This window comes from Alosa sapidissima, chromosome 15 (genome assembly GCF_018492685.1).
Source record: "Alosa sapidissima isolate fAloSap1 chromosome 15, fAloSap1.pri, whole genome shotgun sequence".
NCBI lineage: Eukaryota > Metazoa > Chordata > Actinopteri > Clupeiformes > Clupeidae > Alosa > Alosa sapidissima.
In genome coordinates, this window is record NC_055971.1 from 14261657 (window position 1) to 14288260 (window position 26604).

Below are 26604 nucleotides of genomic sequence, written 5' to 3' on the forward strand. Positions count from 1 at the left end.
GCCTTTGACATGAAAGACAGCGGTGGCGCCAAACCAGGAATCTCGATGGCCACTGCGAAACGACATCCCTCAAAAGAACACAAAGGACACTTGGAACACACACACAGTCCCTCTTGGTTTGTGTGATGCTTCCTAGCTTTCCTCTTTGCCAGGAATGGATGTCATTTCTGTTTGTTCCTCGCCTTGAGTGGTTTCTCCCAAGGCCACAACCCCTGTTGTACAATAACTCCACCACCAAGCACTTCAAGGCTAAAAACATTAGATAGCAATACAAGGCAACTGACACCGAGAATACTTTATGCAGCAATGAATAACCAGCAATGTCAGCAATGAATAACCCAAGAATGCCATATATAGGCCTATTGTGTTGTCTTACCATCTTATTGGGGGCCTAGCAGCGAAGCTGCATTGAGTTACTAGTTTTTCCTATTATTATTATTATTATTATTATAAAACTTCTGCCATTGGAGTCTATGGCAGCCCATAGAAAGCCTGGCTAAAAAGTTCAGATTTTTTGGCAGAAAGTTTCTGGACACTCCACTCACCACTCACACTCATTTACAGACCTCTAAACCCAGCCATCTAGCGCCACCAACAGGTCAAAATCTGGCCGAAAATTGAACCGCTGGGTCTAAAGTTATGAAATGGTGCAGTGGTATGCTGGGGAGGAAGCACAAAGAAGAAGGATGCTGGGCGACTTGACAGGTTGGTAAGGAAGGCTGGCTCTGTAGTGGGAGCTGAACTGGATTGCATCACTTCAATATCTGACAAAAGGTCCCTGAACAAACTGATCAACATCTTGGACAATGAATGTCATCCACTCTACAGCACTATTAAAGGGACACCAGGCAAGCCTGATGCTTTTTCTATACGAAACTCCTCCTCGCTCGGTCTGAAGCTCTTTTCCTTTTCTTTGCGTCTTCCGTCAAGGGTTTTCTATGCTTCTTCGCTGGCTCTGCCATTATACACACGTTTGCAACAATCTCTAGCGTTTCGTTAGCCTGCCTCTGTGCTGTAAACTGATCCTGCTTCGGTCGGCGGGTAGGATACACCGAACTTGCAAGTGGGATATTCTTCCTACAGGCAGTAGGGGCGGGCGAGAGAGCCTTCATTCGCCCTGTAATGAGTCATTTAACCATATACCGACTTACGAAGATGATTAATTAACACGAAAACGTTGCCTGGTGTCCCTTTAAAAAGCAAAAGAGCTTGATCAGCTGGAGACTTTGCTCACTGCCATGCAGAACTGAAAGGCTGAGGAAGTCATTTGTCCCCAGGGCCATTGAATTGTTCAATACCTCACTAAAGGGAAGAGGAGAGATATACTTCTCTGCTTAGTCTGTCTGCCTCTCCATGTTTGAGTACTGACTGCCCACTACTGCTTTACTACTGTTTTACTAATGTCCACAGCCTAATGTTTTCACTACTGTTTTACTGCTACACTGTTTTTCATGCTATATTAGCACACATGATCAATGGCTGCAGTCAGGCTTCTGCTACAATACTGAATGGCTTTAACCCTATTACCTCAACCTGTTCTTGCACTGACATCGTTTTTTATATCACCTTGTCTACATTATACTTTACTCTCCTATTTGTCCATATTATTTATGCTGGTCTCTAGACCTTATTAATGCACTGTTGGACTAATGTTGGACTACTTTTTGCACCTTCACCATGACACTCACTCTCTTGAGCACCTTACCATGTACACATAACTAAAGGACTATGGTTGGACTACTTTTTGCACCTTCACTATGACACTCACTTTCTTGAGCACCTTACCAGTCCCAGCCCTGTCACTACAAGCGTCTTATGCTTGATCACCCTCAAGCACATTGGACTTTTTTTAATTTAATTTATATAGTATATTTAGTATATATATTAGCGCTCTGCTAGGCCCCCCCATTGCTGCTTGCAGCTATATTTACTATTGTGATACATCCCAGTGCATCAAAATTACTGTAACAGTTTGATCACAGCCATGTAAAAGTTGTCTTTGCACCATAACCGTAAAATGCCATTGGTGTTTGTTTGATGCGGTGTCTCAATTTTCTCTTTTTTCTTACACACTGAGTAGCACAGGAGCTCGGTGGTTTCCCCATGTTACCCAACCTGTCATCACAACAGCGTTGCTCACAGCTGAGCTCTCTGGACAGCGCTGAGCCGAGTGCACCCACTGCTGTCTCTCATCAAGATGGAATGAGCTGAGGGGGGGGGGCTGCTGCTGCTCCATTGCCCCAGTGGAAGAGCCTTCGCCTGGAGGAGAGAGGCCACCCCATGTGCTTGTGTCCTCCAGGGCCTCTGTGATCTAACAACACACTGTCCATCAGCATGCTGGTTAGCAAGAATGAGATGCAGCGAAGGGAACTTTTTGATAACACCACAGCTGCAGCTTCATACTGAACACCTCAGAGTTTTGTTTTCCTTTTCTACAATGCACAAAAACTAGACTTTCACCATCTGCACAAAGACTATCACCATCAGCTATAATATGAAACATATTGCAATAATTTTTCAAATTCGTCTAGTTATTTGCTGAACCGATCAATCCAGTCCAAATGCCACAGAAGAAAAGTATTAATCATGAGAGGTTGGTGATTATGTTGGCTGAAGACAGGATGATGACTGTAAGTGCACCAGAGGAAATGTAAATCATGCAAACACAGAAATGTGAGAGGAGGAAGGAAACACTCTCAACACCTGCAACGGTTTAAAGGAAGGCATAAAAAAGTGACAGATCAATCTACAGATGATGGGGAAAGAATCTATTTTTATCTCTCTCTCTCTTTGTAAATTGCTGCATCATTCGTTACTCCAGTCAACATCATTCATGTGGATTTGAGAGAAAAACAAGGCCCTCATATTGCCCAACTTACCTCTGAAGTCAATGAAGTACAAATTTGTCACAGGAAACCTATCGTGAAGAAACATGAAATGATTGGAGTTGTGAAACCTTTACCTACATGTGTTCCTTCATTCCCAGTTTAGTTTTCATTGTGAAAATCCTTTGGCAACTTTAGCTATGGCAATCACACTGCTAGCAGTGTTAGCAGTAGAAATAAAACATTGTGTTATTGTGACTCATTATTAGATGAACACTTTAGCACTGGGAGACATCTGGGCACATGTGGAGTCTAAAAGCGGTGTGTAGGAGTGTCTGTCACTGTGGAGGGAACAGTTGAGGAACCACACCTGTTGTTTCCTTGCAGCTGTCACTGTATTCTTGCAGGTTTCCTTTTTACAAGCGTGCTGGAATCAAACAGCATACACATACTCAGCCTCCATTAGCCATCTCTGTTTCACATCAGTGTTATCCAAGAGCTGTGTGTTCTCCCCCACTATTTCTCCCTCTGCTGAACACACTCTCTCACACACATTCAAAAACAACACAAACAGGAATATGCTTGAAAACTCCCTTTTGGGTAATAGTGTTTTTTCCTTAAAAAAAAAAAAAAGAATAGTGCCAGAGGAAGGCAGAGGGGCTGTAAAAAATGGTGCCTTTAAAATTCCTCACATTCTATGTTTGTCGGCGGTACCAGTGGACTGCCTGACCCTGGATGTTCCGGCCTTGATGAGAAACGTAAACAGATCCTTAAAAACTTGAGTGAAGCAACTCGGTCTGGAGACGATGGCGCGGGTGGTGCCGACACACGTCAGGAAGTGTTGATCTCATCCCTCCTGCCCCTGCACATCCCACCCCCTGCCCCTGTTGCACTGCATACACTTTGAAGATGGTTAAGAGGGGACAGAGTCAGCAGAGAATTCTCCCTCCCCTCAGTGCCGATGTCTCATATTTTCCCTTTGGTGGTTGAGTAAAGGTGTGGTCAGACTGTGTTGAAGCCAAGTGTGTTACCAAGGTGATGTGTTCCTTCGTTAAGGATAATGTGCTATCACAGTTGTACTTCCCGAAGTACCTGTCAGATAGGTATTCCTATGGGTGCTTTCCTCTGAAAAACCCACGGATGACAATAGATGAACCACATTATTTTAAGCCAACGGGTTGAGTGTAACTGTCATCATCAGTCATCACCAGCCATTAAGCATTCAGTCTACAAAATGGGCTAAGTGCTTGACTTTCTGCTTTTGGAATACACTTAAAAGGTAACCTTTTGCACCGAAACGCTGTTGTGATAAGGAGAATGCCCTAGCAGTGTGTGGTTTCTAACTGTGTCATGTAACAGGGAGAGATGTGTGTTGGCCTACTCGGCTGGAGAGCAACTGTCTTGGCCTTGGTGTTTTGACAGCTTCCTGGAATTGTAGGAAACTTCAGCAGTCCTGGGACATGAAAACCACATGTTTTTATTTAGTGGCCTATGTGAGACGCCTTTTTTCATGTGTTCAGTGGAACATTTGCACTTGCTCGCGTGCAGAGGACAATGCTATACACTTTTTGGTGTTTTTGTGCGACAGACAATAAAAAAAGTTTTTTCCTTGACCTTGATGCTGTTTATCTTAAGGGAAAATGAACAAGAGGAGAAACAATGGGAGAGGAGAAGCTGGCCTGGGGCTTTGACCGTGTCTGTTGGATCACGTGAGCTGACCTTAGCCTTTGACTGTGTCTGTTTGATCACGTGATGTATTTGTTCATCAACGGACTCACTCCTGTGGTTTTTACGTCAAGGTATTAAAAAAGGAAAAAGGTAACACCCAGTGATGACAAATGACAATTAGTCATGAAAACAAGACACCAAAAAACAACCAAAGACCACAGCTATTTTCACCCAGCCTGAATACGCTAATCTGGAACTGTTTAGACTAAGTTTAGCCTATAGGTTTTGGTGTGAGTCCTCAGTCCTTCAATTACGTAGTGGTGTCCACTGTTTATAGTTTACAAACATTTCAGCAACAAAACATTGCAAAGCGGGCATGCAAAATGTGAAAGGAATGGTGTTTGCATGACTGTAGGCTAGCCCTTGGTGAAACAGGAACAATGCATTTTGAACAAATTAAGAGATATTGGAAGTGAACTCAAATTAAAGTATCAATCTCATCACGCTGGTATCGATACGATACCAATACCAATGTTGGTATCGATACTATCGATATTTGGATCAATGTGCCGACCCCTATCAGTTACCACTGTTTGCAACAGACAATTCTGTAGAGATGTGTCATGGTGTCAAACAGCCCTGGGGCAAATCAAGAGCCATACCCGTTAAACTCACTACAGTCACTTGGTTAGAGAGGGTTAGTCACTGATGAAACATTACAGATGACTCAGTAAAGGCTGAGGCGATGTTGCCACCCTATCCAACAAAATTTTGCGTGACAGTGTTGTGCAGGAAACCCATTGTGCAAATTCTAAAGATTATGTGAAGAGTTCCTCTTTTTTTTATTTGCAGAGAATTAAAGTGTGTGTGTGCGCATGTGTGCCAAAAGAGAGATAGAGGTAAAAGTTGTTGAAAGTAATGTTAGAATGGCAACAGTGGGAGAACAGAAAGAAATCAACAAAGGCATGCTGTGACTTGTAGTCTCCAACTAGTGTGCCTCACTTCCTGTAGGTTCTTTGCATCTTCAAGCTAGGCTGGGTGGGGATTCAGGGTGGAGACCGAGGTGGGAATCCAAGCGGGGAGGAGGATTGTCTGGGTGGCTCTTTGTACTTTGCTTTCATTTAGGCAGAAACAACACCGATGGAGCCTCCACTTGTTACATGCCATTAATCCCCAAGCCAGGGCGACTCCACTTGAAAGCTGGAGGATTATCCATCAGAGTGAAGCCCTCTATTTTCACAGCTAACCCTGCCAAATATCTCAAACGTCTGCTGGATCCATTTAAAGAGAGATTTTCTATCCTTGTCTCTCTCTCTCTGTGTATGTGTGTGAGGAGAATGTGTCAAGAGTGCTGGAGAGAGGTAATGATGTGTTACCCTGTATCCCTGCTTTCCCTGGCTAAGCTCATTCATAACAATTGGCCTAATGTCTTTAAGAGCCTTTACACCAGTGTGGGTTCCTTAGGATGAGGGTGCTGGCTATAAAGATGAGGAGCTGGCTGTAACACGTTTTTTTTAGGCGTGTGTGCCAGCTCACAGGGCAATTTGAACAACTCCCCATTAGGTGGTGTTTATGGGCTTATGGTGTAAAATACTGTTTTTGTTGACTTTACTGGTTGAGTCAGACCTAGGGTTGCCACCTGTGTCTTACAAAAATCCTGGACATTTTGACCATCCAATCGACCTTTTTGTTTGTAGCCACATAGCGTACTTCTCCTGTTTAACCCAATCACTGTTAAAACTCTTTTGTTTTTTCTTAACTGGCCTACATCACCTCCTGTTGCACCCTCGTCGTCATCCATCTCTCCACCCATTACTCACAATGTAACTTCACTGTTTTTCACTGGATACTTTCCTTTCTCGGTCTCTCCTTGTCCCACACACTCTCCGTCTCCATCTTACCATTTCTAATGAACCTCCATGGTGCGTGCCCCCACCACCACCACCCATGTTATGCTACGTCATTTTTGTAGAGCCAATAAGGCTGTGCATACGTTTATGGACGTAGGCACGCTTCAATTAAACTGAAATACACATTTTGCGCATCATGTACAAAAATCCGGGACATTCAGTGTCCAGGATTTTTATTTTTATCTTCTGGACAGACCATGAAAATCTGGGACAATCAGGAAAATCCTGGACAGGTGGCAACCCTAGTCAGACCTACAGCAGATAGCATGCACACACGCACACACAAATAGAGAGAGAGAGAGAACAGAATATAACTTGTAATGTTCTCATACTTTACCAGGCTGAAGGAGGAGACTCTTTAAGGGGGTAGAAAGACTCACTCCTTGCAATGCTGACCACATGTTCCTTAACATTCAGTGTGTGCAAACAAAAAAGAGAGGAGGGCATATAAAGCTTTGGGGAGGGGCTAGGCCGGCTTTTGAAAACACTAGCAGTTCTTAAACACTCTTCTGACCAAAGGCAAAGCCTAGGATGTGAGGCAGTCCTCCCGTTCTCTTACCACTTGGCGTCTCTTAAAATGTGCGAACACACACAATGCCCCTGAGGCTTCGGAGACAGGCGGAGAACGAGAGACAGAGCAGGGCGACGGAACGAGAGAGGGGAGGGCGACCAGGAAGCGGACTGAAGAGAAAGCAGAACGCGAGGGAGAGAGACGCTCACTCAAGACTGTCACGCTCGGGACGGCGTAGGAGAGGTTTTGTCTCTCTCGATCGCAAGTGCACTAGCACAACGGTGCTTTTAAACAAAGAATCGTTTAAACCGCAGGTGCTACCAGCCACCAACGGATTTCCCATGCAACAACGGGATTTTTTTCACAAACAAAAGGACACATCTGTGACACTTGGATAAGTAGCCTACAGAAAACGTCAGACAAAGAGCGCCCGCGAAGGTAAAGAAACTTACTGGAAAAAGTTTGTAGGCTATTTTTTCTGTTCACCGTTACAGGCGATATTTTTAAAGTGGAGTTTTAATTTGTATAACTTACGCTTAAACGCTTTACTGTCTTGTGGATATATCCATCGGGAAGACCGCATTGCCTGGCGCTGGCGTGATTTCCTCTGGCTCTTAAGTCTCAGGAGCGAGTAGAGCTTTGATTTCTTTAGGCTCAGGGGCGTCTGGTGGGGAGTCTGACTGCCGGCTAAAGCAGAGGAGGATAGAAGTTGAAGAAGCTGGAGACAGAGGCTGCAAACTCTTGGGAGGAGTTTTTTCACCATGACTTAAAGCAACTCCCCGCAAGATGCATACATACACAACCCTGTGAAGCTTTGGCTGAACAGCAAAGAATGTACCATCCAGCATTTTGATTGTAGGCTATGTAATCAGCTTATAGACCCCACCCCACCTCAAGACATCAAAAAGAACTAATCAAAGACACTTCACAGGAGATATTTTGTAAATAAGTCGTTTGAAGGAGCCACTTCTGTTTGTTGACTTTTTTTTATACTTAACTGACCATTCATGGTGGACCAGGGGTTGAGAGACCAGGGGTTCATTGAGTAGCTGTTACATAACGGTCAACCCTCATCGCTGGTCCTCCTGTTTCTTTGAGACATGTACAACAGCACCCAGCTGATAGATAACATCACCCAGTCATGGGCCTACGGCAACGGCAGCACCATGCCACCGGCATTGGACACGCCGTGCCCCAAGAACGACAGCTTCAAGTACCCACTGTACAGCACAGTGTTCAGCATTGTGTTCGTGGTGGGCCTCATCACCAACGTGGTGGCCATGTACATCTTCCTGTGCTCACTGAAGCTGCGCAACGAGACCACGACGTACATGATGAACCTGGTGGTGTCGGACCTGCTGTTCGTGCTCACACTCCCGCTGCGGGTTTTCTACTTCATCCAGAGGGACTGGCCGTTTGGCGGGACACTCTGCCAGCTGTCCGTCTCGCTCTTCTATACCAACATGTACGGCAGCATTTTCTTTCTCACCTGCATTAGCGTTGACCGCTTCCTGGCTATCGTGTACCCGTTCCGCTCACGGGCGCTGCGCACCAAGCGCAACGCCCGGATTGTGTGCGCGGGCGTGTGGGTGTCAGTGCTGGCCGCAAGCCTGCCGACGGGATTCCTGCTGGATCCCACGACCCGAAAGAACAACACAAGCAGCGGTGGCGGCGGTGGCCAGTTCTGCTTCGAGAACTTCTCGTCCACGCAGTGGAAGTCGCACCTGTCCAAGGTGGTCATCTTCATCGAGACAGTGGGCTTCCTCATCCCACTGCTGCTGAACGTCTTCTGCTCGGTCATAGTTCTCCGGACGCTCCGGAAGCCCCAGGCACTGGGCCGCGGCGGCAAGCTCAACAAGACCAAGATTTTGCGCATGATCTTTGTGCACCTCTGCATCTTCTGCTTCTGCTTCATCCCCTACAACGTCAACCTGGTCTTTTACTCACTGGTGCGCACAAAGACTCTGCAGGGCTGCCAGGTGGAGTCAGTGGTGAGGACCATCTACCCGGTGGCACTCTGCATCGCCGTCTCCAACTGCTGCTTCGACCCCATCGTCTACTACTTCACGTCGGAGACCATCCAGAACTCGATGAAGCGCAAGTCTCAGGTGGGCCGTGGCTACGACGTCAAGTTCTCCGAGGCCATGCAGTCGGAGACCTCCACCAGCCTTCGTTTCAATCTGCAGACACTCAAAGCAAAAGTCTTCAACAATGAGTCCAATGTATAAGAGGCTTTTAATGTTGGGGTGGGGTGGGTCCCGATGGGAATATGGGGAGTGATCGTTTGTGGAGAAGGACAGGGGATGTGCAAGTGAGCTCTCAGAGACCCCGAAGGCCCTGAGAGACCTATCAAACAGGTGCTTGGGTCCGGATATGTGGAGAGGAGAGTTTCAAAGTTCTCAGTTCGGACAGACAAAGAAACCACATGATGCATGATACTTGTACACATTCATGGATGTGCCATTCGACCCTTACACTCTCCACTTTTCAGATGTGAGAAAGGGGCAAATGGAATGAATGCTTATACTCCTCTCAACTGGAACTTAAACTGAACACTGGAGACTATATATATATATATATATATATATATATATATATATATATATATGTGTGTGTATATATACAAAAAATGTGTGTGTAGAAATGTATTTGAGTCGGTCTTGTGAAAGTGAAAGCTAACATACATTATTTAATTTCACATTAAACCATATAATTCATTGCTCAATGCTGTTTCTGGCTACTGATCCTTTCCTGTAGGTCACTAATGGCAGAGAGGTATGTAGCTTAAGCACCATGCTACTGTAACCATTAAACCAGAGCTATTAAGGGCACTTAATGTTAGAATTCACATTATATTGCACTGACATTTAATGTCTATGACCAATGCCACTCTGTATTTTTTCAAGAGGTCGTTAACCGGCCAAATAAAGCATAATGTGTCATAAAGGCACTTTCTAACATTTTTTGCTATGTGGCATGTTTTGGCACAGACAGTTTTGAAATGTTTGAAATTGTTTCTTCTCTCAGAGAGCAGCTCTGATCCCCAGCTGGTCTTTTCTTTATTTAAGACTTTGTGACTTCGCAGCAGCACAAACCATGCACAGTTGTCTGACACAAACATTTCAGGGGGAAAGGTTAGCAAGGTGGTGCGAAAGGAGAGTGCAGATTCCTCTTCATTTCACTCTGGGGAGTGTCTGTCTCCTGGCTTCAGAGGCGATCCCTTCCACCCAGCAGTGTAATCCACTTCCAGTTCCTTCGAGTACCAGGGACAGGAAATAGTTGAAAGACTGAGAGGATGTCACTTATTTTTAAAGTATTTCAAATAGAAGCAGTGGTATGTGACATTTTTGCTGACTAGTCTGACTAACAGGAAACGGGTGTCTTGGCCATGTTTACGGCCAGTTATTTGGCTTCATCAGCTACATTACCAAGACAAGCTAACGTAGCTAGGGGAGTTTGCTTAGAGCAAACCTAATTAGTGAGCACAGTGAGTCTGGTGAAATGTCATATGGGGAGGACGTCAGAGCCCAAGCACGTGAGTGAAGAGTACCACAGAGAGCAATGGGCACACATTCAAGGGGAGAACTTGAGAGTTGTCTGCGGTGTGGTTCATTCGTCTGATTCATGACATCCACTGGCCTGCACCAGTGAATGAGAACCCTCCACCCCCTGCAGGGGGGCCAGACTTGAGTGAGTTGAGGCCCGGCATCAGACCAAAGACATTCTGCACTAAAAATACCCCGCGAAAAACACACCGGGTCGGTTTGTGTCAGACGCCTGGGCGCTCAGTGAACAGTCATTTCGAAAAAAAAGTCTGTGAATCCAGTTTCACCCTTCCAATTCCAATCTTTTATTCTCAGTTCCTCAGTGCATGTGTGTTTGTGTGTGTCTGCTTGTGTGAGAGGAAATGTGTGTGAGTCGTTTATGCACGTTTCTTAAAGACTTCCACCTATGTTGCAACAAGTAGCAGCTCACCATTTGCCAAGACCACTCAAGCCTGGCACATTTTTGATCAACAAAGGATTAAAGGACTAAGCACCAGATTACGCTCATGTTAAAAAAAGAAATATTTGCAGAGTTCAGTGGAGTGATTTTTCCACTGTTTTGCCCCCCCTGCGTTTTGACCTGGCATAAGAGACGGGGCCAAACATCAAAGCTCTGGCCTCAGAAGCAGGCGTGTGTTTTGTTCCTCGTCACTACTGAGAAAGCCTTGAACCTCAGACAACAATCTATCATGTTCTGAATTTACCACCAAATAATGGTAAGCGTTTACTTGTTGCAATATTGTTCTTTGTAATATTGTTGTTTGTTTATCTTTGGTCTATGGGGAGGGATTGAGAGCAGATACAGTACAGACAAACAAAGGTCTCAGTGACTGGGAGTGGACGTGTGGACTACCTTTGAAGCAGCTTTCAGAGACAACACCACCATTTTCAAAGTGGAGGAAGTTCCAGAGGAACACAGAAGACAAAGAAATCAGGGGCTGTGCAGTTTGTGTGCGACTGTTGGAGAAATGAGACCTTGCGTGCGTCTGTGGAGTTGGAGATAGAAGCGGGGGGGGGGGGGTGGGAGCCTGGGAGGTGGAGGCGTATGTGTATTGACACATACGCGCAGCACAAGACACAGCAGCAGCTGTGCAAGCATGCAGAAATATGGGGAAGGTATTGATAGAAGCCTCAAGGCAGAGAGGATAAGGTTACTCCCTCACCCCTGACCTGCTTTCGTCAGCCACGTGACAGGGCCGCCTCGAGTCAGGAGCGGAGCCTGCTGGGCCGGCAACAAACAAACACTGGACCGGGAGGGTGGTGGTGGGGAGGGAGGGAGTGAGCCCCTCAGGCCTTGAAGCCCATCCAGCACAAACTCCTTGGGTAAACACGGAGGAGTTTTATGCGATATTGTGATAACAGCAAATCTGACTCAATTTCAGTCCACGAAAGAGCAAAAGCTCTGAAAACAAAACGAGAGGAGAGTAGGAAGAAAAATATCTTGCCATTTGTTTTTCCAACCATTTTTGTTTTATGCCCTTGTTTACTTGGGTTGGGAGCCCCAAGGGGACACTTTAAACCCCAGTATGTCGGTAAATACAAACACTTAAAAACTTGTAAAACTGGTGTGAAGACGGCAGGGGGACTGTGGTGTGTGTGTGTGTGTGTGTGTGTGTGGGGGGGGGGGGGGGGGGGGGTGATGGACAAACCCCCTCACTTGTGTTTTAGTTCAGATTCCCCTGAGTTTAACGTGAGCCTTTTAACCCTGGGGCTCGGCTCAGACAGACAATGAGCAGGTTGTGATGTGGGCCGTGGCCAGGGGGTCCTTATCTGTCCATCAGGTGCAGGGAGCGGGAGAGACTCAGGCCGCATGCCTGAGAGAGAGCATGTGAGGTCGAAGGTCATCTGAGCCGTAGCGACCTACATGAAGCTCACCATGCTCCCTTATCTGAGACAGATGAGTTATGGGGTGGAAAAAAAGGATCCCCCATCTGAATGTTGGCCTGCCTGTGTCTCCCAGTGTATAAATCTGTCTGTGTGTTTATGTACATGAATATATCGTCGTGTGGTAGACACATTTAGCCAAAGCAACTCCCTGAGAGGGAGAGGAGCAATGCAAACAAGTCAACTTCAAATCCTCCTTTCAAGTGTCACGAAAAGTATGTTTCATTTTCAGTAGTGGCAGATAAGGAGAAGAAGAACTCGGAGAGCTTCACATGCATGAGAACTCGGTGAAGAATTGTCTTCAGCTGCTGTTTTGAATATTGAGGCTGTATGGAAGCTCATTCCCTCACTGTGTAAGTCCAGTGTATCTGCAGTGTGTGTGTGTCTGTATCGGTGTGTATCTGTTTATCTCTCTGTTTCTGTGTGTGTTCTGTCTGTGTATGTCTGCCTGTATATCTCTATCTGTCTGTTTTCTCCCATGCCCACATCCACGGCTGAAGTGCCCTTGAGCAAGGCACCTAACCCCTCACTGCTCCCCGAGCGCCACTGTAGCAAGGCAGCTCACTGCTCCGGGTTAGTGTTTTCTTCACCTCACTGTGTGTTCATTGTGTGCTCTGTGTGTTTCACTAATTCACAGATGGGATAAATGCAGAGGCCAAATTCCTTGTATACGCAAGTATACTTGGCCTATAAACCTGATTTAGGATTTAGATTATATACCTGTCTATCTGAATTCTGCACAGTTTTGTAAGGAGCTGCTGTGGGAATCCTGAGTGAGAGTGCTCCTCCATAGCACTTGGTCTATAGAGAAGAACCAGAAGTTATGGGGTGAAAAATACTCCTTTGTTGTGCAGCACTAATTCTTCTATAATCTCTCTATCTGTGTGTCCACAGATCTTTATAGCTATCGCAGACAGATACCATAACCATCCAGATCCCCCAGGCCTGGGAACACTGAAACTGCGTGTGTGTGTGTGTGTGTGAGTGTGAGTGTGAGTGTGAGTGTGAGTGTGAGTGTGAGTGTGTGCACGTGCGAGTGCGTGCGTGTGTGTGTGTAGAGGTGATTCAGCAGTACTGATCCCCTCTGGCTACACAGAGAAGCCTGCCACTGAGGCCCAGCCCCTATGATGGACGAGCTGCTTGCTAATTGGAGAAAAGACTCCTGCAACTGCCACTGCTTACATTAGTCACGTGTGTGTGTGTGTGTCAGTGTGTGTGAAAACCGTTGCGCACCAGTGATATGATTTTGTGTTTATACTGTACATGTGTGTGAGTGTGTTTCTGTGAGTAAATGCATACAGTATTCACGTTTCTGTGTGCACATGTGTCTGTCTGTGTCTGTATCTGTGTGTCTGTAGGAGTCTCTCTTGATGTTCTCTCTGTCTTGGTTGCATAAATGGCCTTTCATGAGACCACAGCACACCTCAGAATAAACAACGCTCTTATCTTATCCTCCTAACCTAAGAGTGTGTGTGATGAGAATACCCAGAGCTCATCTGCCACACACACACACACACCACATGTTTGTGTTTTTGTGCGTCTGAATGTGTCTATATGTATACAAAAGCTGCCAGCATTACCGAGCTGTCCAAATATTTACAGAACAGTAAATGCACACACATAACTCAAACTAACCAGTGAGTAGGTGTATAAAGGTGGTCAGACAAGGCGGAAGGGCCGCAGTGTCCGCGGTTCAGTGGCTATGGTCAAACAGTCATATACTGTAGTTGCCGAACTTCTCATACTCTAGCCATTGAGTACCATGTCCACTACACATTTTTGACTGTTTTCTGACTAGATTCGTTGAAGTTGCTCCTCCAAGCTCCAGTGTGTTTGTGTGTGTCTGTATGTGTGTGCATGTGTGTGTGTCTGTGTGAGTGTATGTGTGGACACACATGTTCTCCTCTCCCACGTGTGTGCGTAATGGTTCGCCCCAGAGGAGACTTTACAGTGCCCACAGGAAAAAGTGGTGCAGGAAACGGTCATTATTACACTGATAGTGGGGGAAATTACCCTCAGTCTGGCCAGTCAATGCCATCTGACTCACCAACACCAGTCTAAGTATTATGATGATTTTAGTTTGAATAGATGGGGCTCTCAACCACTTTCCTTTCCCCACACATATATGCGCTGCGGAAAGAATATGCTAATGTTTGGGAAATATGTGTGTATCTATCAAGTGTATGTATGTGTGATTCTTAATGATCTATGGTGTTGTACTAGCAAACCATTTCCATGGGTTGCAATTCTCTGGAAGATCAATATCCTGGATGCAGTTAAATGGAAGCCATTAATATACAGTGCATACGGAACGTTTTCACAGTGCTTCACTTTTTCCACATTTTGTTATGTTTCAGACTCATCTTAAAATGGATTCAATTCATTTGTTTCTCATCAATCTACACACAATACTCCAACACTCCACAAAAAACAGGTGTTTGGAATGTTTTGTACATGTATAGAAAATAAAAGACTAAAATATTCCATTTACATAAGTATTCAGATATTCAGAACCTTTGTTATGATGCTTGTCATTAAGCTCTGGTGCATCCTACTTCTATCACTGGTCCTTGATTGGAGTCCACCTGTGCCTAAATTAATTCACTGGACATTATTAGGAAAGGCACACATCTCTTTATATAAGGTCTCACAGCTGATGGTGTATGTCTGAGTGAAAACCAAGCCATAAGGTCGAGAGAATTGTCTGTAGACCTGTGAGACAAGGTTGTGTGAAGACACAGATCTGGGCAGCATTGAAAGTGTCCAAGAGCACAGTAGCCTCCATCATTCTCAAATGGAAAAGGACAAACATCAGTGCAGCTCAGTGCCTGGTTTCCTCCACACACACCGTTCACTGTTCACTGTTCAGTCTTCGTTTCATCAGACCAGATTATTTTACTTCTCATGGTCTGAGAGTCGTTCAGGTGTTTTTTTGGAAACTCCCGGCAAAAAATGGCTTCCATCTGTCTGTCTATTCTACCATAAAAGCCTGATTGGTGGAGTGATGCACTGATGTTTGTCCTTCTTTACACTTCTCTCATCCTCTCAAAGGAACCCTGGATCTCATTCATAGTGACCATTGGGTCCTTGGTTACTGCCCTACATGCACCGATCAGTATGCTCTCAGTGTCTCCATGGTCACCTAATATGGGTATAGCACAGCATCCTTTCATGGGATGGAACATTCTAGCATACCTCTGACAAATAGTGAGATAAAAAGTATTTTATGGGGACTAGGTCTCCATGTCTGTGATCCAAAGAGTAGGCATGGGCTGACCGACCGACCGAATTAAGCCAGGCCAGCCAGAGGATGGGTAGACGGTGAGAGGAGAAAGCGAAACAAAACGAAACAACGGTTGGACTATTTAGGCCATAAACGAGTGTTATCATTGAGGCTGGAGGCAGGTGTGTGACAGCTCAGCAGTGCGTTGCATAACCGGATAACCCTCGCCTTGGAGCAGAGCACACACTCATACGCAGAGGGCACAGGACGCTGATAAGACTACTCTCCCCCGTGACTGTAAAGGTTCCACCCATGTCCTCCCCTGCTTATCGAAAATAATGACAGCAGAGCAGACCCACACATATACATACTTTCTTTTTCTATCCCTCTCTTTCACCCTTCCCTCACAAACACACATGTCCTCCGTGGCATGTACACATATTGTATGCAGGTACACATGCTCATACTGTCCTCCATAATACACATACAATGCACATGTTCAGACATGCATGTGGTCCTATGTCAATCCAGCAGCCCAGCTCTCTCTCTCTCTCTGTCAGTCATTAAGAGAAGGTATGTGTAGATAACTACACATGTGAGTGTACAATTTGCAACTACAACAAGGTCTATCTGAATATTTAGATTGCTTTTTTTTTGCTATAAACATATTATGGTTCTATGACTCATATTATGGTTCTATGATTCTAGACTCTGAATCAGGTTGGATCTTGTTGATATCCCCCCCCCCCGGTTCCCGTAAAACTGTTATCCTGTAGATTGGGGCGGCCACAATCTGAAGTCTGATCAGACTCCGAGAAGCTGTGGCGTGACACATAAAATGACATCACCATACTTGGCTATACAGTAGTAATTCACCATGTGTGAATATGTGAGTGTGTGTGAGTGTGATGGGGGTGGGGGGTCGAAGGTGTGTCTGAATGTATACGGAACCTACTGGGATTGGGAATGTACAGCAAGGGTCACATCGAGTTCAGATGAAAGTTAGAATATATAAACTACATACTTTAGATCCCTGTGGAAATCCATACAGTATACGGTACCACTGGTCAAATGAATAGCAGCCATTGAATATAAAACACAGATGTCATTTGAAAATGAAGTAACTGAAACATTCAAATCCAACAGACTCCTTTTCCACATCCTTTGGGGGAACACCCAGTTCCTTTTCCTCTGAAACTGTGCTATAGCCGCAGTTGTCCAGTTCATTCCAGCTGGGACATTGACGAGTCCCTTATCACTGCTGCTTTGGAGCCTGAGTAAGGGCCCTAGCTTGTTCTAACCTGCCCCTGAGGAGGGAAGTCAAACAGGACAGACTGACTCTCTTAATCAGCAGTTCCGTGTCAGTCTTCAGCTGAGGCTCCTTCCCGGCAGTCGTTCCAAGAGGAGCCTCCCTAACTTTGGAGTGGACATTTTGCGGTCATTCCAGAGAACGTGTGCATAATTCTCGCCCGCCCTTTTAATTGACAGCATCTTGATTTGGCTTGCGAATTCTCGGGTCAGAAGTTCAGCTGACGAGATGTATCAAGTTGCTTCCAGTGTTGGGAAACGCGTTCTCAGTGATTCCAGAAATCCTTCCAAGTGATTGATGTAAGCTATCCAGCTGTGTTATAAAAAAAATGAAACCTACTCTGACAGCATAGATGGAAACTCAACAAGATGTTTAGGTTCCACACAGAGCTAATTAGTCCTGGAAATGAATTATTTCTTTCAGTATTATCTATGCCAATGACATTTATCCAAAGAACATCACATTCCCAAAAGGTTCAAGCCATGCTGAGTTTCTTTCCCCTATGCAAGTAAGAATGCACTCTGAGAGAGACTTACAAAAACATAATATTTACAATGATGATCCCTTCGGTGACAAATGAGTAAACAGTTTAGAAAAGGAGTCCTGATAACATTGTGCCTTTTTATCTGTTAAATTCTGTTTACAAGAGTCTCTCGTTACAACTTTGATATGGTATCACAGTAGCAACTATAAACATAACATTCAAGGTTTATGGGAACAGACAGGAATTCTCTCTCTTTCTCTTTCTTTCTTTGTGTGTGTGTGTGTGTGTGTGTGTGTGTGTGTGTGTGAGAGGCCTCTCCCTATAGGAAAGTACCTTAGGTGTGAAACATTAATGAATGACCTGTCTCTCTGTCAATAAAACAGAAGCAGGTATGTTTGTACAGTATGTACAATAGTTTATATTGTCTCTCTCTGTGTGTGTGTGTGTGTGTGTGAGTGTGTGTTTATTTATACCCTTGTGTTTACAGCCTCAGGGCGAGAGCTGGAAAGCACATGTAGTGCTGTCAGACGCCTCTCCACCCACCCATCACTAGGGAGGAGAACGCCCCTGTCCAAATTACCGACCCTCCAACCCCACCGCCCTCCCTGCTCCCCCCTCTCCCCCTTCTCCCCTCTCCTCTCCAGGCCGGCGTGACTAGCAAGCCTCACGTGAAGGCCGTAAAACAGATGACACTCTGGGCCCGTTCCCCTCCATGGTCAGATGGAAGGCCTCAGAGAGAGCGGACACTCTCAGGTCACCGTCACAGAGGGTAACGCTGGTGTCACTGACACAAATTCCTCACATGCTTTGAATAGAAAAAAAAAAGAAGAAAAAGAAACAGCGTAGCAACCCGCTGTCCCACAAACTGCGGTCGACACCTGGCCCTATTTCATCCGCTGTCCAAAACACAAGACGAGGCTGTCTGAACAGAATATATCTCCACACAACGCACAACGTGTTTTGCCACTCTCCTGCCGACGTCTGTTCCGACTCTCTAGTACCCTGTCGGGGTTGCGCTCAGCGAAAAGGACGCCTTCCGAGATGTGCGATGTAATTTCACGGATTGAAAAATGGCCGTGTCTGTCAGCCAGGCGCTCCAGTGTGCTCGGCGGTGTGATCTGTGGTGACAGCTCGCACATCATGGCTGTCTGCTTGAGAAGGCCCCTATTGTGTGTAGGGATTCCTGAAGACGACGCGATGTTCCAGCTCATTTCACCCATCATCGTGGGGTAGATTGCTGAGTGAGAGAAACATATGTAAACACTGAATGCTGTGTGTCTCTCTCACTTTCCCTCTCTTTCTGTGTGTGGGTGTTGGTGTGTGTATGTGTCTGTGTGTGTGTGTTTGAGTGAGTGAGTGAGTGAGTGAGTGAGAGAGAGAGAGAGAGAGAGAGAGAGAGAGAGAGAGAGAGACAGAGAGAGAGAAAGAGGGTATGGGAGATTGTGTGGGTTATCAGTGCACAAGCTCATGAGTGAAGTGTACTGTAAGCCTGAGTTGCCAAGGGTAGCAATTGAAAAGATTGAGTGTTTTCACCAGGCTTATCTCCTCACGACACCAGAACAATCAGATCGGTGTGTCTTAGCTCAGAGATCGCAGCATCCATTCTATACTATCAACTTACTATTTACTTATTATTACTTATTTTTTGGAAAAGCTGTTGTCAAAAGTGCGTGCAAATCCGCCACCAAACCCCTGGGCCCACGGCCTTGAAGTCTTGAATTTAGAACGTTGGAATTTCTTGAAAAGGCTGCAACAGTGATTCTTCACAAAAATCCATTTCCCGGCTATTTGAAAAAAAGGGCATTTTTTTCTTGTTGATTCAGAGTATACTGATCATTTTAAAGATTGCAGGACTTGAGTGGGCGAGTAGATCTGTGGGGGACTAAGAGCCAAAGTGCATCCCACACTTGAAAGGTTATCTCACCAACAAATGGAAACAAACTACCCAATTACCATGAAGCAAAACACAATCACCAAACACAATCATCAAACAGACACCCACACTTGGCACCATGGAAAAGAGAACGATGAGGATCATTCGACTCTGGCCATCTAAATTCTACAGAGGGGATTTGTTTTCTATTACTTTCACTTTGAAGCCTTTCATGGGGACATTCAAATAACCATAGCTGTGACTGGCAAACCCCAACCACAAGATGTATCCTACGATATGCATACAATGTTGATGGCTCAATCTCCTCAAGTGTAATACAGATCACCAAAGGAAAAGCTGATGTGTATCAATAAGATGGAAAGACTGTTATTTGTGTGATTTGGCAGGTATGACGAATGAACGATGAAAACCCCAGTTTGAGGTCAAGATGGGTTGCGTGGAACAACTGCATGAAGGTCAGGAAAAAAATGCACCGCTTCCTCAGTGAAACCGAGACACAAAAGACAGGTGATTTGTGAGAAAATACTCCTCTAGAGTTAGCTCTTCTTTATCATACTTTATCATTTAATTACCTTTTTTCGTATTTTATCATTCGATCCTCATTCAGTCAGTGCCAACGACATACAAATTGCTCATGCATTTATTTCCAACATCAATATACTTCTGGTCAGTGAAACTACGGAATTTTATCTTAGTTTCTATACAGTATATGTGTATTTGTGCAACATTCTGAGGAGTTGCTTGATAAATATGTTTAAATTATGATGAATGTTACCTGTGTTCATTTATGAGATACATTAATGAAACTTTGACCTCTGCACACTTAAAAACGTTCACGATCCCTGACTTCCCTGTTTCTCACACTGACTGACAGGCCCGTACCCTACTGAGGTTTCACAAGAGGAAAAGAGATCCGCACACCATTTAACTCCCATTCAAAATCATTTTGACTTTTCAAGCTCTTGGCTCTTCCTTAGTAAGTCTAAGTCTAATAATAATAATAATAAAAAGATTTTGAATGGAAACTAAATGGTGTGCAGATTTTCCTCTTGTGATACTTTCATGCTGGATCCTGCACCCGTCCAAATTTGGCCTGGGATGTGCGCATGGCCTTACACTTCTACCCTACTGAGGTTTTCCATCCTTTCTGTCTCTTATTCACTGACCATATGATTACTTCTCTTCCGGAAAGAGACACAGAGGGTCAACAGTTGAAGAAGAAAGTCAGTGGAGACAAGATGTGCGTAGAAGGAAAGAAAGAAGGGCAGAGAGGAAGAGAGCGAGTGAGACAGAGGTGGATACAGGGGACACACAGAGAGGACACAGCGCTGGCTGGAGTCTGGTGATGTCCAGCTCCATTCCGTGACTCGGCGCTGCATGGGCGCATCCGGAGCTGCGGAGCGGAGGCCAGGCCGATAAGCGGCAGCATTCCTCCTGGCCGCGCGCCAAAGCACACAAATTATGGAAAGATAGATGGGGGCAGACGAAGAAGTCTCTCTTGCTCTCTCTCCCTCTCTCTATTTCTCTCTCTATCTCTGTCTCTCTTGCTCTCTCCACAAAAACAGGCCACATGCTCGGCAGCCTTTCATTGTCCTCCTAATAGGGTCCGGGAGGCTCGGCTTAACATGATGTACAGTAGGCCTACACGGAGATGAAGGATCAACAGCAACGTGTGTGTATGTGTGTGTGTGTGTGGTCCTGAGTTCCCAAAATGTTCACTACAACAAAGCTATCCTTCAGACAAGGAAATCTCTCTCTCTCTCTCTCCACACACACACACACAAAACACACACACACACACACACACACACACATATAAGTTGCCAAGGATACACATTTTGCATGTAAAACTTGTATGCAATACATCCAATTTTTGTGTACACTATATTCCTGTGGAATAAAGAAAAGTACAGTCACCATTTAGAGCCCTGTAATCCCAAGACTTGGAAATTGCCAGTGTGTCTGAGACAAACAGTTTCTCATAATTGCCTGTGACACATCAATCACACCAGAATGAAACCAGGAATCTTGGTTTGCCCTGAAGCATGTCAAGACGCGAGGTTGAGTTCCATGGAAGAGAATAATACTAAACCTTACCATATAAGAGTCGGGAAAAAGTGAGTGTGTGTGTGTGTGTGTGTGTATGTTTGTGTGTTTCTCTTCTTCTGTTAGGCTTGTTTATCTGTGTCTGTGTGTTGGTGGGGAGGAATGTTAGTAACAAAATGCTCACCTTCAGGAAGCAAATGAAAACATTTAATGATGATGATTTCCCTAACCCTGATTTTCCTCATGAGTTATATGGTATCGTTTAAACGGGCTCCATAAAACACACCACAAATCACAAGTGTGGATAAAGTCCTGGTGAAAAAGCTCTCCCACACAGGAAGGCTGTGTTTCGGGAGGTCACCAAAATAGCATAACAACTGTTCTGATCCAGAACTGATTTGTTGCACTGCGTACTCAGGAGGTTATGAGCTGGAGGATATGACTGTTTCATAAAAAGACGTAGACTGGGTTTTTTTTCATGATGTTATGAGAAACACTGGGTGCTCTTGGGAGAGGAGGTGGGGGTGGTAGTGTGACGGTTGGGGGGAGTCTGGAATTTCCAAACCAACAGGCAAGTATTTACTAGCATAGTAAGAATATTTTGCATACGGTGTGAACACTGGGAAAAACAAGCCAAAGGAATGATGCTGGCACTTCCTGACTGGAAACAGCTGAATGCATCTCATATCTCTGTACTGGGGTATCAGACATAGAAAAAAAGGACATTCAAATGCCAAGCCATAATGCACAAATAAACATGCAATACTTTGTACTACGGTACAGTATAAAGGAAGTACAGTGAGCAATTATGAATGAAAAGTGATGGGCGATCATTCAGATAATGCTGTTTGGGGGGGGGGGGGGGGGGGCACACAGTAGTAGTGATATCTAGGAGTAGTAATATTTTAAATCTGTCTCAGAACAAACCAATAAAATGGAACTAGGCCAAGTGAAAAGGAATATAAAAGAATATAATAAGATTTTTTTTAAATCTGAGTTTTTGAAAGGAATGAATAAACATATGACTATAAAACAATCCATATGGCCTATATAAAAACAACTGATTAAATGTACACTATGCAGGTTTCAGATGAAAATCTTGCATAGTGTACTTTTAATCAACGGCAGCAGAAAACAAGAGCAGAACTAATCTCCATGGGGAGGTTTCTAATGGTGGCAATGCTGACACCTAGGCTATATTGAGCAACATTTCACAAATAATGGAAATAAGTAATAAATCTCAGAATTAGCTGAAAGACTGAATTAACAATATAGTCAATAGGTGTTTTCTGGTAGAAGTGAGGTTTTTTCTTGCCTCAATGGCATTATGCTTTTTCTAGGGGATTCAAGCCCTGGGTTCTGTGAAGCATAATTGCCCGTTACACACAGTGGAACATTACAGTTGCTCTGCTCGTGTCTTTCCCCGCTGACATCAGAAAGGGACTTTCTAAGAGCCCTCAGCAGTCCAGCGGTCTATTCCAGACCCCAGGAAGGAAGCCAAGGGGATGGATCCACCCTCCCACTGACCCCACCATGGTAAGTGTTGTCAGAAAAGCCCTGGGTGGGGGCTCTAGTGTGTGCATAATGTATTATGTGTTCTCTCTCTCTCTCTGTGTTTGTGTGTGTGTGTGTGTGTGTGTTGAACAATGGTCATGTCCAAGCCCTGGTCTAATTTGCATGGCTCTCCTGCCCCACTTCTTCAAGCATGTTTTCTCTATTTAACTACAAGTGACCTTTTACCCAGCCACTCCAGATAAATTACAGCCCACACACACACACACACACACTCGAGCTGGCTATGGTGGTTTCTATTGTTCTACACAACCCAACACTGTAGCGGGAATACAGTGGGGTAAAACTGTCTGAAAATAACACTAACAGTGACTGCATTACAGGGCTATATTAATCGCTCCAAGGATGCTTTCAGGCCACAGAACTTGGTGTGGTTTGCTTTGTTGAAGGGAGGGAGGAGATGTTCCCTTGAATTTTGCAAAGTGCTGTAGAACTAAAATTGGTGAGTCATGGTGTGATTTTAAGCAATTCTGACATCTCTTGAATACGTTTTCGAGAAGTTTCCAGTATAGATGTTGAAGTTAACTGCAAGTAATGACATTGGAAAGATGTTGGAAACAAGAATGACTATAAAACAACAGACAGCTGAATGCTATAAGTAAGGGTTAATGTATAGAACGCCGTTCATTATTGGGAAAATAAGTTCCGACAGGGCGAACCGGACCCCGATGTGCAGCGGAGGGGTCTTGTTCCGCCCTGTAAGGACTTATTTTCCCAATAATGACCGGCGTTCTATACATTATCCTGCTTATTACACGGCTACTTGCCAAAACGAAATAATAAACTCCTCACGATATGACTTTAGCCTACATAGCCTAGCCTATTTGTTACTGTTCATTGTGGCATTTGCTGAGAAACAAATAGTTCGCAACAACACACGCTGAACTTGAATCAAACATTTTTTAGAACACAGCTGATCAACCGTCTGCTTTCACTTTTGAATGAAGTTACAGTTCTTGCGTAGTGATATGAAAGACCTGAATTTGAAGCACAAACTCCGTTGCCATTGACAGCGGTCTTTATTTTTTTCAGAGGTCCTTTCCCAAGAAATAATGACCGCTAGAACTTTGGGAAATCCCATTCAAGTCAATGGAGCATTCTACTTGCCTTGTGAAGAGCCGTGTAATAATGGACAATCAGCGCACACCTTCTCCACAGCCTCCTGTATATAGTATATATACTCTTTTGATCCCATGAGGGAAATTTGGTCTCTGCATTTATCCCAATCCGTGAATTAGTGAAACACACTCAGCACACAGTAAACACACAGTGAGGTGAAGCACACACTAATCCCGACGCAGTGAGCTGCCTGCAACAACAGCGGCGCTCGGGGAGCAGTGAGGGTTTAGGTGCCTTGCTCAAGGCCACTTCAGCCGTTCCTACTGGTCGGGGTTCGATCCGGCAACCCTCCAGTAACAAGTCCGAAGCGCTAACCAATAGGCCACGGCTGCCCAAATAACTGGAACAACAGAGGAGCAGCTGCAGCAGTCAGCATTTCAGGAGATCCTTCGTCCCCACCCCCAGAGGTGGAAAGTAATGCATTACATTTACTCACGTTACTGTATTGAGTTAGCCTAGAAATCTAGACGCACCCTAGCGGCAGCAAATGTAATTTGCAGCCAGGGTAGTCTAGCAACTCTCCGTTGGCTTGCGAGCTGAAAAATTCAACTTCGATCAAGCCAATCACATCGTGTATAGAGTTGGTGGGCAGGCTTAACATAATAACGGAAGAGTGGCGACGGTTCTGCACGAATTCCCTGCTACTTGAAAACAAAGAAGATGGGTGCTGCTGCTGGCGAATAGCGCGACTGGAGTTAAGCTTTTCTTAAGTTGGCAAAAGTTTGATCAGCTAGCCAACTAGCTCCGCTGGTGGGAAAACACATGGGACATGGGAAACATGAGTTGTCCTATCGCATGCAGAGGGAATTTGAAAGACAACCGTTTATCCCGCCCCTCGGATTGAGCACTGCCAATGGTGAGTTCCCAGACCCTACATCTTGATAAGTCAAGCAGAATGAGTACTGATGACCATGTGGTCGCCCTGGCTTCCTTTAAGGCTTCTGTTACAGACAGCAGAGCTGTTTCAGTTGAGTGGCCACTGTTGAACCCAGATTGGTTTGTATCAAGAAGGTTGTTCTGTGAAAGGAATTCAGAGACTGCTCGTTCGATACCTTTGGATAGGAAAGGTAGGAGTGAGACAAGACGATAGTTCTCAACTTGAGCAGGGTTGAGAAAAGTTTTCTTAAGTAGCGGTGTTACCCTGGCCATTTTGAATGCTGTTGGAAACGTGCCAGAGGATAATGAAGCATTGATCACATGTGTGATAGCTGGTGTGATGGTCGGGCTGATGGACTGAAGTAGACTAGGTATCGGGTCCAACGAGCATGTGGTAGGACGGCTACATCTCAGAAGTCTTGATACCTCACTCTCAGAGAGAGGCGCGAATGCAGAAAAAGATGTGCCAGCAACCACCAGAGGTTGTAGGAGTGCAATATCTGATTCTGTCACATCCTGTTGACATGTAGAGAATTGACTCTTTGTTTGTAAAAAATGAGGCAAGGTTATCAGCAGTAAGGCTGGACGCAGGGGCGGGACGCGTTGGTCCGCTCAACGCACGCGGACCAACGCACCTTTTGGGCCGATAAAATAGGTTATATTCGTTTGGGCGAGGAGATGTAAGCAAGCATACAGGGCTGAGGGACAGAGCAGGTGGTTGAGAGCCTAGTTGAGGCTACATGATAACAAGAACTCAGTGATGGAGCAGGTAGACTAGGTGTGACATGCCATGCTGATGATGACTTATTAATTGCGATAATGTAATGACGTGGTAATGATAACATAGTAAGGCTGTGCTCTGATCATAATAACAAAAAGCGCAACTTAAGTATAATAATATGCATTTTCCAAATGGGGTCTTAGAAGCCATCTGTCTCCTTTTAGCCACAGCGGTTTTTGCAAACATAATCAACCTAAGCGTGCTCAGATGACGTGATAGACGAGGTGCACCCAGGCTAGGTTCTCTTGGTAAAGAGGGGCTAAAAGACTAGACTGATGGAAATGTAGGCTACAAAGCATCAAGTCATATTCAAGCCAACTAAGCTGTATATAACCTACGATAGGCTACTGAAAGACATTAAAGGGAATTAGTTCTTGTAGCTGTACAGTTCTAAAATGTACCAGCAATGTATTGTAGGTGTAGCCTACGGGAATAAAATATTTCAACCAACAGGTAACAAAGTTGCCCTGTTTATTTTGTGTTGTTTCAGTTGTCCTATAGTGATAACTGGTATACATTACAATAAGGTTTACCACAGTCTAGGTCATTTAGTTCTTTACACATAAACTTCAGTAATGTTTTGGTAATGCTATCAATTGAGCATTGTATAGTTTAAATGTAGCCTATTGAATAATTCAAAATGATACTTTGAATTCAAGCAGAAACTCTTCTTTCTTAATAGCTTGTGAATATGGAGATCATGTGCTCCATGGCTACCTCAGATCAGTCAGACTGATAGTGTAGTGAATATTCAAAAAGGCCTGTATGTACTACTGAGCAGACAGAGCCATTGTGAAATAGACACTGAGCATGGTGTGTTAAGGTTGGTAAGTTCTAAGAACATTTGAATGAGTTTAATTCTAACCTGTCATGAAAATGTTTCTTAATTAGTTTTAAGAAGCTTAGCTTAAAACTAGACTGCATTTCCGGCGGGAACTGCGAAAGTGTGCTTGCCCT

The 26604-nt window shown here is 44.8% G+C and overlaps 1 protein-coding gene and 1 long non-coding RNA gene across 2 annotated transcripts; both read left to right on the top strand.

Annotated features, from left to right (window-relative positions):
- The first annotated feature begins 6883 nt into the window (after window positions 1-6883).
- On the top strand, window positions 6884-9874 carry lpar6a (lysophosphatidic acid receptor 6a). Its single transcript, XM_042064081.1, has one exon. It carries the CDS (start codon window positions 8015-8017, stop codon window positions 9140-9142), a length of 1128 nt encoding a protein of 375 aa, XP_041920015.1. The 5' UTR covers window positions 6884-8014; the 3' UTR covers window positions 9143-9874.
- Window positions 9875-12879: 3005 nt separating this feature from the next.
- LOC121684136 lies at window positions 12880-13662 on the top strand. Its single transcript, XR_006023047.1, has 2 exons — window positions 12880-12916; window positions 13238-13662. It is a non-coding gene; the product is annotated as an uncharacterized LOC121684136 (long non-coding RNA).
- Window positions 13663-26604: the final 12942 nt, after the last annotated feature.

Coding starts and splice junctions, on each gene's coding strand:
- lpar6a (XM_042064081.1), top strand. CDS start 8,015: ATGTACAACAGCACCCAGCTGATAGATAACATCACCCAGTCATGGGCC.